Below are 12,922 nucleotides of genomic sequence, written 5' to 3' on the forward strand. Positions count from 1 at the left end.
TGCCTGGCCCACTTCATGCTATTTAACCAGGCTGAGAATTAAAGGCAACCCCAAATTTGTTGATTACTCCCTAAAAACTGATACTCTTGATGTTTTCTTTACATACATGCAAATTTATATCAATAAACTTAAGACATCTGGTGTCTTACTGTCTGGAATAAATACATGCACTTAACAAATACGACATTCTCCTTAGAGAAGAATAATCTGTTTACAAGCTCCCTAAAATCAACAAATACTAGTACATCAGCTTCCTTGTAGTAAAAGCCTCTAAGTTTACAGAAATTAAGAAATGAATTATGTTAATTTAAATGTGAAAACTCATCTATATTGTTATTTTACACTGTTTGACTTTTCAGGAAGAAATATTAGCAGCTTTACTTCTAGGATTTAATAAAAGAAACACAGTATATTTAAAATCACCTGATTTAAAGGGTAGATGGAATGAAAAAAAATACTGGGAAAAAAAACTGTTCTTAAAAGCAATTATAGTTTTGAGGCTATTATGTTTATTAGGGACAGTCCAATGACTAGCTAATATCTACTGTATCTGTTGTAGCTATTCAGTGTGCAGAGGGAGAGAGCTTGAAATCTTATCTTCAGGGAAGTGAGCACAAGGTTGGAAACTGTGACAGATTAACACACAAATTGGTCACAGCCTAACAGTGTGAAGAGAGGGTAGCAATAAGCTATTAAAGCCTAAGCTGTAGGAAGAACTAAAGGCTCAAACATTGGAATGATTTCCTTCTCTTTTACATTGCTGTACTCCACTATGTTCCATTTAACCTCTCCTGACTGAAGTTCATTAACACAGCCTAATGAGGAGGAGGCTCTTCCCCATGAGAGTGGTGAAGCCCTGGAATGGGTTGTCCAGGGAGGTCGAGGCCCTGTTCCTGAAGGTGTTTAAGCCCAGGGTGGCTGAGGCTCTGGCCAGCCTGATCTAGTGTGGGGGTTGTCCCTGCCCATGGCAGGGGGGGGTTGGAACTAGATGATCCTTGTGGTCCCTTCCAACCCTGACTGATTCTATGATACTATGATACTATGAATTTGAAGTGAATGATTTTTCCATTTAAAACCAGGTAGGATAAATGCTGCTGTAGACTGAAAAAGGACACATATCAGAAAGGCTGAATCACTACATCATTGTACAAGCATCCACTAAATGCTGAGCAAAAGCTTGGCCAGTTTTTGAGTACTTTTAAGTACTGAGATTACTGACAAGTCCTCAACTGTTTCCAACACAAACAAGAGTAAGAAGAGGTGAGGTGGACTGTTCTGTCAACCACAGCTCACTGAGACACAGTGGATAAAATCTACAGCAAAGAACCTGCACACCATCCTTTATCTGGTGCCATCCTCGGGCTGGTTCCTGCTTGTTTGCTGCTTTTCTTTCTTTTTCAGATTCATTAGTCTACATATTGCTTACTAAAGAAACTGCTTGATGTTTTCAGCTTTCATTTCAGCCATAAATGCTGCCTTCATGTCCTCAGGAAGCCCCACAGATGTCTTCTTTTCTGTAGGTTTTGCAAACCATCCTGTACAATACATGAAAATCCAACAGTAAAAACACCAGAGTAATATTCCCATGACACATACCATTTCTCTTTGGAAGTGTATTTTACAACCCTTTTTGCACAGACAAAAGCCATAACCTAATGCATGCTGCATGTGATGGCAGTTGCAATCCCTCATACAGTGAAAGAACCCAATCACCTAGGTAGATATTAATGAGAACAAAATACTATATTGTTCATCACCCTTGTTTTACTGTAGATGCTAAGGAGACTGATCTCTTTTCCTTTAGCACCAGAACATGATGCTGTCAGTCAAGTCAGTCACATCAGTCACCTCAGTTAATAAGGCAGTAGCTTCACAAAAATGCAGAGAAACAGACACCCTTTGTAAGGAACAGATGTCTTGTAATTCCTTCCTCACTCTCTGGTCTGTCTGGTTCTTATTCTGGAATCCTTCCCTTACTGTGTATGCATTACCAGAGTAAGTGATGAGAGGAACACCTGGCTAGAAAGAAAGTGCTCCTGACATCTGTTTTTAAGTCAGAGACAGGACATGTTCAGTGCAAATGCAGCAGCAGTTTCAAGAGTAATGCAAATAAGAGAATCAGTGGGGAGCAGAGAACTAGAACAAGCTGGCACCAGTGAGACACTGATCACTGGCACAGCAAAAGGACCTTTCTCCACACGACGGTGGAATTCAGTCAGGGCTTCCCAATGGCACTAACTCCAAGTACATACCAAAAATGATTTCAAAATACAAGTGGCTCTTTTGTTTTCCTACCTCCTCCAAACTGATCCTAAACCATTTCTTAATCAAAGGGGAGATAGGGAGGGGAAATCTCTGGTGGCAGCAACCCACAGGCCTGCCTGCTTGCACCAACAGGGAGGAGGGCAAGTAATTTAGAGTCTATTTCATCCCTTCTCGCAGCACTCCTCCAGACTTGTATTTATCTTCCCACCTCTCTGGTTTTAACGCGGCAGGGTCGAGGGGCCCGTTTTCTATTCCCTTCTCACAAACCTGTTGCCTCTTCTTTTGCCCACAGTGTACTACTTTATTTAAAAGGAGGAAACGAGTAGTCCAAAAGACAAAAGATCCCTTCTCTCGCGAAGAGCCGGGGCTGCCAGGAGGGGCCGGGGACGCCACCCGCGCTGGGATGCAGCATAGGAAGGGAAGGAGTCCAGTACGGACTCACCGCGGGCACCCCTGGCACAAAGTGCCGAGCAATAAAACACTTCTGCTCCTTCCCCCAGCCCAATCCTTCCTCGGCCCTTCTCCGACCCACTTCCCCCGACTGGAAAGGCCGGAGGTGGCCGGGAGAGGTCCCCGATTCGAAGTGTCAGTCCGTTTGCACTGTACCGATGAAGAACCCGACGAGGAAAAGCACGGCCGCTACTCCCAGGACGATAACCCAGAAACGGCCTCTGGATGCCCTGGCGCCGGACGGCTCCGTGGCACCGCCGACGGACGTCCACATGCCTGCCGACCCGCTCCGAGACGCCCCCGGTAGCAGCCGCCCCGCCGGCCCAAGTCCCGCCGCAGCCCGGTCCGCCCCGGAGGCGGCAGGGGGCGGGCAGGCGCCGTCCATTGGTCGCGGCCACTTCTGAAGCTCCTGCCTCCGCGCGGCGCTCCGCAGCCACCGCAGGGCTGCCCCTGCGGGCTCGGGTCTTCGCTGCCGCCCGGGGGCAAGGCCGTCTTGCCATCACGGCTGGGCGAAGCTGGAGATGCCGGTGCCCACCCGCCGGCTGAAACCCCTGCGCGGCCACTTCCTTACCTCACGCTGAGGTCTGTCTGTCGGTCCAGACGTGCCCACCTTTCTCTGCATTCCTCCTCCCACCCTCTATGCCTTGGATACCCTGCTATCCCGTATTTCTTTTAGCTTGCAACAAACCGCAGTGATTCTGACACCTAGTTGGCAGTGGCCGTTTTACACAGGGCTGTGTCAGTGCCACTTCCACAAGGTATATGCCAGAATGGGCAAAGGAAGCAGCACAAATGTGAGGAGAGAATATACTTGTTATGAAGAACATTGCACCCCTGCACCAAACACTCTCTCAAAGGCTATAAAGGCTCTTCAAGAGAGTATCTGCCCCCGTGGATTTGTTTGCCAAGAGGCAGGTTGACTACCAGACATCTCTGTGTTTCTTTCCAGGTGACAGAGGAAACCCCAAGGAGTGCAGCTACACCCCAGCCACTGGTTTGAGGACCTAATCCTGGAGTCTTTCACCTCTTAAAGTCTCCACTGCATGGTTTCAGAAAAACCTCCATTGAGTTCCATGAGGCTGTACCATTAGCTCCATGAGCAGAGAGGAACTTTGCATGCAGAGGTGACCTGGATTCTGCACAGATTTTCATCCTCAGAACCCTTTCTCAAAGGACAGATAGGGAGACAGAGGATGTTTAAGATACTTAAGTCTGTAGTTATGTTATACCCATGTCCATGGACAGCCTGGTCTCAACAGCACATGTAAGTGGTCTACAAGACTGCTCCTATTGCACCACACTACTTGCTGACACAGACAGAACCTAAGTGTAGGATACGTTTCAGACTCTGGACTTTGGCCTCATATGCTGAGGAAGTCTTTGTACGAGATGACTAGATGCACCATGTGGAAAGCCAAAGTGTAAGGCGCAAAGAGCAGCACGCCAATGATACAGCAGTAGCATGCTTCAAAATTTTCTAAGACACAAAAAACTCCAGAAGACCAGCCAGATACCGCAGAAAATAGCCAGTATTTGTGACATTGGTCTTACCTCCTGCTTTACTCCATTCTCTGCAGCCTGGCCGTACACAAAAGCCCTGCTTTTAATGATACTCTTAGAAACATACTCTGCCACGTTGTCGTGTCAAACACAGGTGTCTTCCAAGTTGGCCTTAGCATGCCAGATGTTGTACATAGCTTTCTAGAATGCCCTTCTTTCCTCTGTAATCCATAGAATCAGAATCAATAATGTTGGCAAAGACCTCAGAGATCATCAAGGCCAACCTATCACCCAACATCTCATGGCTTACTCAACCATGGCTTCAAGTGCCATGTCAAATCCCCTCTTGAACACCTCCAGGGACAGTGACTCCCTGGAGAACAGAGAATCTAAATTTGGAGAGGAGCACAGTGGAAGGCTGACACCCCTACCCAGCAGTCTACTTTCCTTCCCCATTCTGTACCTGAACCATAGAACTGCTTTGGTTGGAAAAGAGCCCAGTCATGATGAAGGGGCATAATGTGTCCAAGTTTGCTACTCCTCTATTACTGATGGAATCAATATGGAGTTTAAGTTGAGTAGGCTGAAGAAGAATGGACACGTATTTTCATCTTCCTGAAAAGATGAATATGGCCATGGCTCCTTTGGAAGATCTGCTGGGTCAGCTCATTTTTGTTTGAAGCACTTGGAAGATAGTTTAACAAAGCACTATGGGCCCAGATGCTGAACATCTTCTCTCCATTGGTATTCCAGAGGGACTTAATCAATCCCAGTGTCTTATGGCCACAGAATAGAATATGGGAAGAAACAGTAAGGACACTGGGGTGGGACTACTGCCAGGAGTTTGGTGCTGTTCAGTACTCTGAAACTAAGTGACCTGCCTACACCGCTCAGAAGCTTTGAATTACTGCTTTGAGACACTTTTTATACAGCTTTCCAGTATGCTGGCAGCTTGGTCAGGACATCATGACCCCTTAGGAAAGCACAGGAGAGCTTTGTTCAAGAATGGATTACAGTAATTATAAATAAATAAAATGTCATGCTTACAGAATCCTGTAGGTCACTCTGGAGGCAAAGCCCCTTCACTAAACAACAGATGTTCAATAAACCCAAAGCAGAAGAAGGTAATGCCTCTCCTCTCCATGTGCTTTGTGGGAAGTCTTACACTAAGCAAAGTGCTCGAAGTTTACAGCTTTGACTGCAAATGAAAGGATGCTGAAATGCACAGAGTTCTGCTGTGATAGGCTGGCTTACATGAGAGGGTTATGTGCCAGGGTTTGAGGGGTTGTGAGCTACTGAGTGCAGAGAAAGGCAACGAAGTTGGTGAGGGGTTTGGAACACAGCCCTATGAGGAGAGGCTGAGGGAGCTGGGGTTGCTTAGCCTGGAGAAGAGGAGACTCAGGGGTGACCTTATCACTCTCTACAGCTACCTGAAGGGAGGTTGTAGACAGGCAGGGGTTGGTCTCTTCTCCCAGGCAACCAGTACCAGAACAAGAGGACACAGTCTCAGGCTGCGCCAGGGGAGGTTTAGGTTGGATGTTAGGAAGAAGTTTTACACAGAGAGAGTGATTGCCCATTGGAATGGGCTGCCTGGGGAGGTGGTGGAGTCACCATCATTGGAGGTGTTCAGGAGGAGACTTGATGGGGTGCTTGGTGCCATGGTTTTGTTGTTTAGGTGGGTTGGATTGGTTGATGGATTGGATGCAATGATCTTGAAGGTCTCTTCCAACCCGGTTTATTCTATGTATTCTCTTCTCTTCTCTTCTCTTCTCTTCTCTTCTCTTCTCTTCTCTTCTCTTCTCTTCTCTTCTCTTCTCTTCTCTTCTCTTCTCTTCTCTTCTCTTCTCTTCTCTTCTCTTCTCTTCTCTTCTCTTCTCTTCTCTTCTCTTCTCTTCTCTTCTCTTCTCTTCTCTTCTCTTCTCTTCTCTTCTCTTCTCTTCTCTCTTCTCTTCTCTTCTCTTCTCTTCTTTCTATTCTATGTATTCTATTTAGAGGTGGAAAAATGGATTAAGTCTTTTTAACAACCAGCAGTCTCATGGTTACAGATCCTTTAGCGTGGGAGTGGGGAAGTACTGTGAATGAGACATGCGACATGGCTTGGTGCAAGCAAAGGATCAACTTTATGGTACAAAGTCTTTTCTTGATGTAGGCTAACATAATCAAAAGCAACTTGTGATTGGTTATTAGGTATGTCCATGTGACAGACTCATGGTCGGCTGCTGAGAAAATACCATGGGACACATATCTCTTATCTAGGTTCAGACAGAAGACAAAAGACTCTGTTGCAATGTTTACCAGCTCCTATTTTCAGGTCCCTGTGTAACTTCCGAGTCACAATGGCTGTTGGTAGTCAGCTAAATGCCTTTTTTTCTCTACACAGCTGCAGTTTGTTCCCAGGGTTTATGACCCACAAGGGCTAAAAGATTTCCTTCTATCAGCTGAGCAGTGATTGATCTTCTGCTCCCTAAATTCAATCCTTCAGGTAAGCACTGGAACAACTCTCCAAAGTACAGGCACATACATTCTTGCAGGTTACCAAAACATAGTCTCATAGTATCAGTCAGGGTTGGAAGGGACCACAAGGATCATCTAGTTCCAACCCGCCTGCCATGGGCAGGAACACCTCACACTAGATCAGGCTGGACAGAGCCTCATGCAGCCTGGGCTTAAAGACCTCCAGGGACGGCACCCCAACCACCTCCCTGGACAGCCCATTCCACGGCTTCACCACTCTCATGGGGAAGAACTTCCTCACATCCAGCCTGAATCTCCTCACATCCAGCCTGAATCTCCCTACCTCCAGCTTCATTCCATTCCCCCTAGTCCTATCACTACCTGACATCCTGAGCAGTCCCTCCCCAGCCTTCTTGTAGGTCCCCCTCAGATACTGGAAAGCCACAATGAGGTCACCTCAGAGCCTTCTCTTCTCCAGACTGAACAGCCCCAATTCCTTCAGTCTGTCCCCATAGGAGAGGTGCTCCAGCCCTTTGATCATCCTCGTGGCCCTTCTCTGGACACCTTCCAGCACCTCCAGATCCCTCTTGTAATAGGGGCTCCAGAACTGGAGGCAGTACTCCAGGTGGGGTCTCACTAGAGCTGAGTAGAGGGGGAGAATCACCTCCCTTGCCCTGCTGGCCACACTTCTCCTGATGCAGCCCAGGATCTGATTGGCTTTCTGGGCTGAGAGCTCATGTTGAGCTTCTCCTCCCCCAGCACCCCCAAGTCTCTCTCCTCAGGGCTGCTTTCCAGCCAGTCCCTGCCCAGCCTGTATTTGTGCCTGGGATTACCTCGACTCAGATGCAGGACCCTGCACTTGGTCTTGTTGTACCTCATGAGGTTGGCTTGTGCCCACCTCTCCAGCCTGTCAAAGTCCCTCTGGATGGCCTCCCTTCCCTACAGCGTGTCTGCTGCACCACACAGCTTGGTGTCATCATCTGAACAAAGCCCTGTGCACCATCCTTTTACTTGGACATTAGCTCTGTTTTGAGCAGGGGTTGATCTGATCTGACCTCATGGGGTCATTTTTCTACAGCTCTGTGATCTTAACGGAGAGATGCTTGTGGGCTAACGTGCAGCTCGCTTTGCAAATGTCCGAGCCTGTGTTTCTCTTTTATAAATTGGCCATACACATAGTGAAATGCAAAGATTTCCCTGGCTCCCAAGGGCTCTGTAGGATTAAATTATTCATTTTGGAAAAAAAAAAGTAAAGAAATCAGTGAGTTCCAAGTCTCTCTTATGTCATAGAACCACTCACTAATTAAATCTGAAGCGTTTCTGATAGGAGTTATTATTACGTGCTTCACGAGTGAGCTGAATGAGCTGTATTGTTGTAAAATGTCAATAGAAGAGCAGGAAATGAAATCTAGAAGACTTTTCACCTAAAAAAAAACACCTTTTCTTCTACTTTAATCTGGCTTTCTTATATTGAAAGTATTCCAAATATCAGCTACACACTTTTTGCCCATATAATACAAGGCTTGCAGATAGTAAATAGAATTGCAGCTTGTGCTTTCCTTTCTCCTGTAGTTGCAATACAATTACATAGATGAAACTTTCTCAGGGGCCTAGAAATCATGCTGCTTTTGATTTTTCTGTCACTGTAGTGTCTTGGAAGCATCCTATTGTACATGTGTCCCTACAACACTATTAACCAGGTTGGAAAAGGCCTTTGAGATCATTGAGTCCGACCTATCACCCAGCATCATCTAATCAACTAAACCATGGCACCAAGCACCCCATGTCCGTGTACAGGAAACAAATCTTGAGATCTCTCAATACAATACAGCATTTTGGGGTAGTACATTGTACAAGAAGGAAGAGGAAGGAAACTAGACTGAAGGCCTTCAAGGATCGGTGCTAGACTTTGAAAATCCTAAGGTAATTCTGAATTGTAAGAGAGATCATCTCTGCACAGGTGTTGCACTTGAGCGTGCTGAGAGAAGGGCAACAAAGCTGGGGAGAGGTCTGGAGCACAAACCTGATGAGGGGAGGCTGAGGGAGCTGGGGTTGCTTAGCCTGGAGAACAGGAGGCTCAAGGGTGACCTTATTGCTCTCTACAACTATCTGAAGGGAGGTTGCAGCCAGGTAGGGGTTGGTCTCTTCTTCCAGGCAACCATCACCAGAACAAGAGGACACAGTCTCAAGCTGTGCCAGGGGAAGTTTAGGCTGGAGGTGAGGAGAAAGTTCTTCCCAGAAAGAGGAATTGCCGGAATGTGCTGCCCAGGGAGGTGGTAGAGTCACCATCCATGGAGGTGTTCAAAAAGGGATAGGACATGGCACTTGAAGTCATGGTTTAGTTAGTCCTGAGGTGCTGGGTGATAGGTTGGACTTGATGATCTCTGAGGTCTTTTCCAACCTTATTGATTCCATGATTCTAAGATGTCAAAGGATAAAGCAAAATAAACATACCTGTACTGACTTAACAGCTCACCATACTGAATGTGTCAGCCTTTGCTGCTTACTCCTGCTCTTGGCTTCACAAGGCACTTTCCTCCCAGATCTGCTACTTACTGGACTGCTCATGAACTGATTCATTAGGCTCCATCAGCGTGGCACAGAGGAGTATTTACTCTCTCCACTTTGCTGCTGGACTGCAGTGTGAACTGGCCTGTGGAGGAGTCAGATAAGCTGTGGACATTGCAAAAGGTGATCCAGGGAGTATCTGCCCTTTTTGTGGAAGCAGAATTTGAATCAGCTGCCCTGTGTTTATGTCACCATGAGAATATAAATGGCCTGTAATTACTGCAGAATTCTCTCCACCGTGGATGAACAGCCTTGACTCTTTCTATGGGTTGAGAACAAGTCTTAACAGAAAGGCAATTTCTTCTGTGGCTGTTATCAGCTTTCACAGTATCACAGTATTACTTAGGTTGGAAAGGACCTCGAGGATCATCGAGTCCAACCTATCAACACAGACCCCATGACTAGACCATGGCACCAAGTGCCACGTCCAATCTCCTCTTGAACGCCTCCAGGGTCGATGACTCAACCACCTCCCTGGGCAGCACATTCCAATGACGAATGACTCGCTCGGTGAAGAACTTCCTCCTCACCTCGAGTCTAAACCTCCCCTGGTGCAGCTTGAGACTGTGTGCCCTTGTTCTGGTGCTGGTTTCCCTCCCAGGACACTGACCTTTCACATATAGCAAGCAGATTGTTCCAGTGGTTCTTCTCATAAAGCCTGGAATGCCAATGTGTAAACCAAGGAGAATGGAGCAGAATTAGTGGCATACACATGGAAATCCTCTCAGGTGTTAGGGTGTAGCTGATACCAAAATATATACCTTCCTGCTCTGAGCAATCAATAAACTACAATTTAATCATGTTGTGACTGCCTTTAGATGAGCATTCTGACTATTTTTGCCTCCTTCCTAGCTGCACTGGAACGCTCTAAAACCTACTAATACCCTGGCTGTGGGAGCAAAGGATAAGAGGATTTTTTTCTGGGCTTAGCTAGATAAGCTTAAATTGTATTGCCTGTTAAATACTGCCTTTGCTGATGGCGAGCCACAGCCAGCGTGGATCCTCTGAACGCTACAGAACGCTGGTGTTGCTGTGATTATCGCTCCTGTGTGTCTTTTGGCAGCCTTGGCCTTCTGCTGCAGCTGGGAGAGCCTCAGTACCTTCAGTCAGGAGCAGGGATCCATTTCACTTCTGCTGGTGAAGGAGACACAGCAGCTTTAGCTTTCAAAAAAAACAAGTTAAAAATAGACGCCAGCGTTATGGGCATTTGTGTGTGCTGGGTGGTTGCATCACAACACAAAGCATGAGGCTTGGGGTGGGTTTGTTTTTTTAACAGCTTCCTGTTGTGGATTTCATTTTCTCAGAAATGAGAGGCTAATAATTCTCAGTGGGATTGTGTGTGTGTGTGTGTGTGGTTAGATGTAAGAAAGAAATATTTGCTCCAGACCTTTACAATGCCTGCTTCAATTCTGGTCCTGTTCAGGATGATTTATTTGCTTTTTTTTTTTTAGTTGGAGATTTCATGTTCTTTCATTTCTTTTATCATACAGAGAAATTAGAATACTTGACCTTAGATAGCTCCATTTCTCCCAGGCAGTTTGAAGCACTTTGTGCAGAGCACTTTTAATCCTCACTGAGTCTGAAATACAGAATCTTTATGACTTGTTCAAGGACACTGTAGTGGACAGGAAGGTCTCTGATTTCTCAGCCCTGTGTCCTGACCACAGGACACAGGCTACAGGCTGGGGTCAGAGTGGCTGGAGAGCAGCCAGGCAGAGAGGGACCTGGGGGTGCTGGTCGATGGTAGGCTGAACATGAGCCTGCAGTGTGCCCAGGCAGCCAAGAGGGCCAGTGGCATCCTGGCCTGCATCAGGAGCAGTGTGGCCAGCAGGAGCAGGGAGGTCATTCTGCCCCTGTACACTGCACTGGTTAGGCCACACCTTGAGTCCTGTGTCCAGTTCTGGGCCCCTCAGTTTAGGAAGGAGGTTGACTTGCTGGAATGAGTCCAGAGAAGGGCAATGAAGCTGGGGAGGGGTTTGGAACACAGCCCTGTGAGGAGAGACTGAGGGAGCTGGGGTTGCTTAGCCTGAAGAGGAGGAGACTCAGGGGTGACCTTATTGCTCTCTACAATGACCTGAAGGGAGGTTGTAGACAGGCAGAGGTTGGTCTCTGCTCCCAGGCAGCCAGCACCAGAACAAGAGGACACAGTCTCAGCTGCGCCAGGGGAGGTTTAGGCTGGATGTTAGGAAGAAGTTCTATACAGAAAGAGTGATTGCCCATTGGAATGTGCTGCCCAGGGAGATGGTGGAGTCACCATCACTGGAGGTGTTCAGGAGGAGACTTGATGGGGTGCTTGGTGCCATGGTTTAGTTCTTTAGGTGGGTTGGATTGGTTGATGGGTTGGATGTGATGATCTTGAAGGTCTCTTCCAACCTGGTCTATTCTATTCTATTCTATTCTATTCTATTCTATTCTATTCTATTCTATTCTATTCTATTCTATTCTATTCTATTCGACAATAACTTCCCTAAATCCACAGCCTGTATCATTCCTTAAGTCTACACTTGACTTTTAAATCATGACCCAACTAGTTCTGGGTCTCTGAAACTGCTGCCACTGCCAAGTTGTTTTGACAAAGCTGGGTGTGACCTGTGTGCATGTAGGAAAATAAAATACCACCACAGAAAATTCCACTTGCTACATCATTAATATGTGCCATCAGTGAAAAGTGAAGAGGGATTTTTTCCTCCCCCCATTTGCCTGCACATTTCAAACGTTTATAGAATCATAGAATCAATAAGGTTGGAAGAGACCTCAAAGATCACCAAGTCCAACCTATCACCCAACACCTCAGGACTAACTAAACCATGGCACCAGGTGCCACATCCAATCCCCTCTTGAACACCTCCAGGGATGGTGACTCCACCACCTCCCTGGGCAGCACATTCCAATGGCTAACAACTCTCTCTGGGAAGAACTTTCTCCTCACCTCCAGCCTGAACTTCCCCTGGCACAGCCTGAGACTGTGTCCTCTTGTTCTGGTGCTGGTTGCCTGGGAGAAGAGACCAACCCCCACCTGGTCACAACCTCCCTTCAGCTAGTTGCAAGAGCAATAAGGTCTCCCCTGAGCCTCCTCTTCACCAGGCAGTGGCTCAAATGAACTGCACCCCAAACACACTCCCAAATACTTCACTGATTCTCGGTACTGTTGGCCTGAACCACAGCACTCTTACTCTCTGTTCTCTTTAGAAAAGAAACTGCAGTGGTGTGAAATTGGAATGATACAGAATTAAATTGGTCTCCTGAACTTTGTGTGATCACCATGCACAGGACAAATTGAAGTACAGTCAACCTCCTGATAAAAAAAGCAATTGAGAGAGCAATAAAAGGATATGCAGCTGCAGAGAGAGAGAAAAAAAATGAGCAAAGGACAGAGTTCAGATTAAAGACAGAAGCTGAAGAAAGTCAAAACAAGAAATAAACAACCCTGTAAAATAACTCTTGTGAAAGTCCTGCAGTGTAAGGGGAAAAATGTTTTGTCCTGCCCTGACCTCTGAAGAGAATCATCAGTTCTCTGAAACTCTATGTGGAAAGGAAGCAGTAACATCTGTTTCCTCATCTTCAGTCACTGAATTTGATATTGGCTGAGGAAAGAAATTAATATCAAGCATTCAGTCATGCTGGCTGTTCTACTCATCAGTGTAAGACAAGCCCTCTCCTGTTGATCTTGGTGTTGAAAATGCAC

General features: G+C 46.6%; 1 protein-coding gene across 1 annotated transcript in view; it reads right to left on the reverse strand.

Annotated features, from left to right (window-relative positions):
- The window catches only part of NAALAD2 (N-acetylated alpha-linked acidic dipeptidase 2), a 79,394-nt gene extending 76,375 nt beyond the window's left edge, over positions 1-3,019 (reverse strand). Inside the window, exons 1-2 of the mRNA XM_068145771.1 lie at positions 2,872-3,019; positions 1,427-1,535 (exon numbers count right to left, since the gene is read on the reverse strand). Coding sequence (XP_068001872.1) covers positions 1,427-1,535; positions 2,872-2,989 — 227 coding nt within the window. The 5' untranslated portion in view covers positions 2,990-3,019. The remainder of the gene's footprint in view (positions 1-1,426; positions 1,536-2,871) is intronic.
- Between the last annotated feature and the right edge of the window lie 9,903 nt (positions 3,020-12,922).

Source organism: Melanerpes formicivorus, unplaced genomic scaffold, assembly GCF_026170545.1.
Source record: "Melanerpes formicivorus ecotype bairdi unplaced genomic scaffold, bMelFor1.0.p_v2 SCAF_1, whole genome shotgun sequence".
In the NCBI taxonomy this organism is placed as follows: domain Eukaryota; kingdom Metazoa; phylum Chordata; class Aves; order Piciformes; family Picidae; genus Melanerpes; species Melanerpes formicivorus.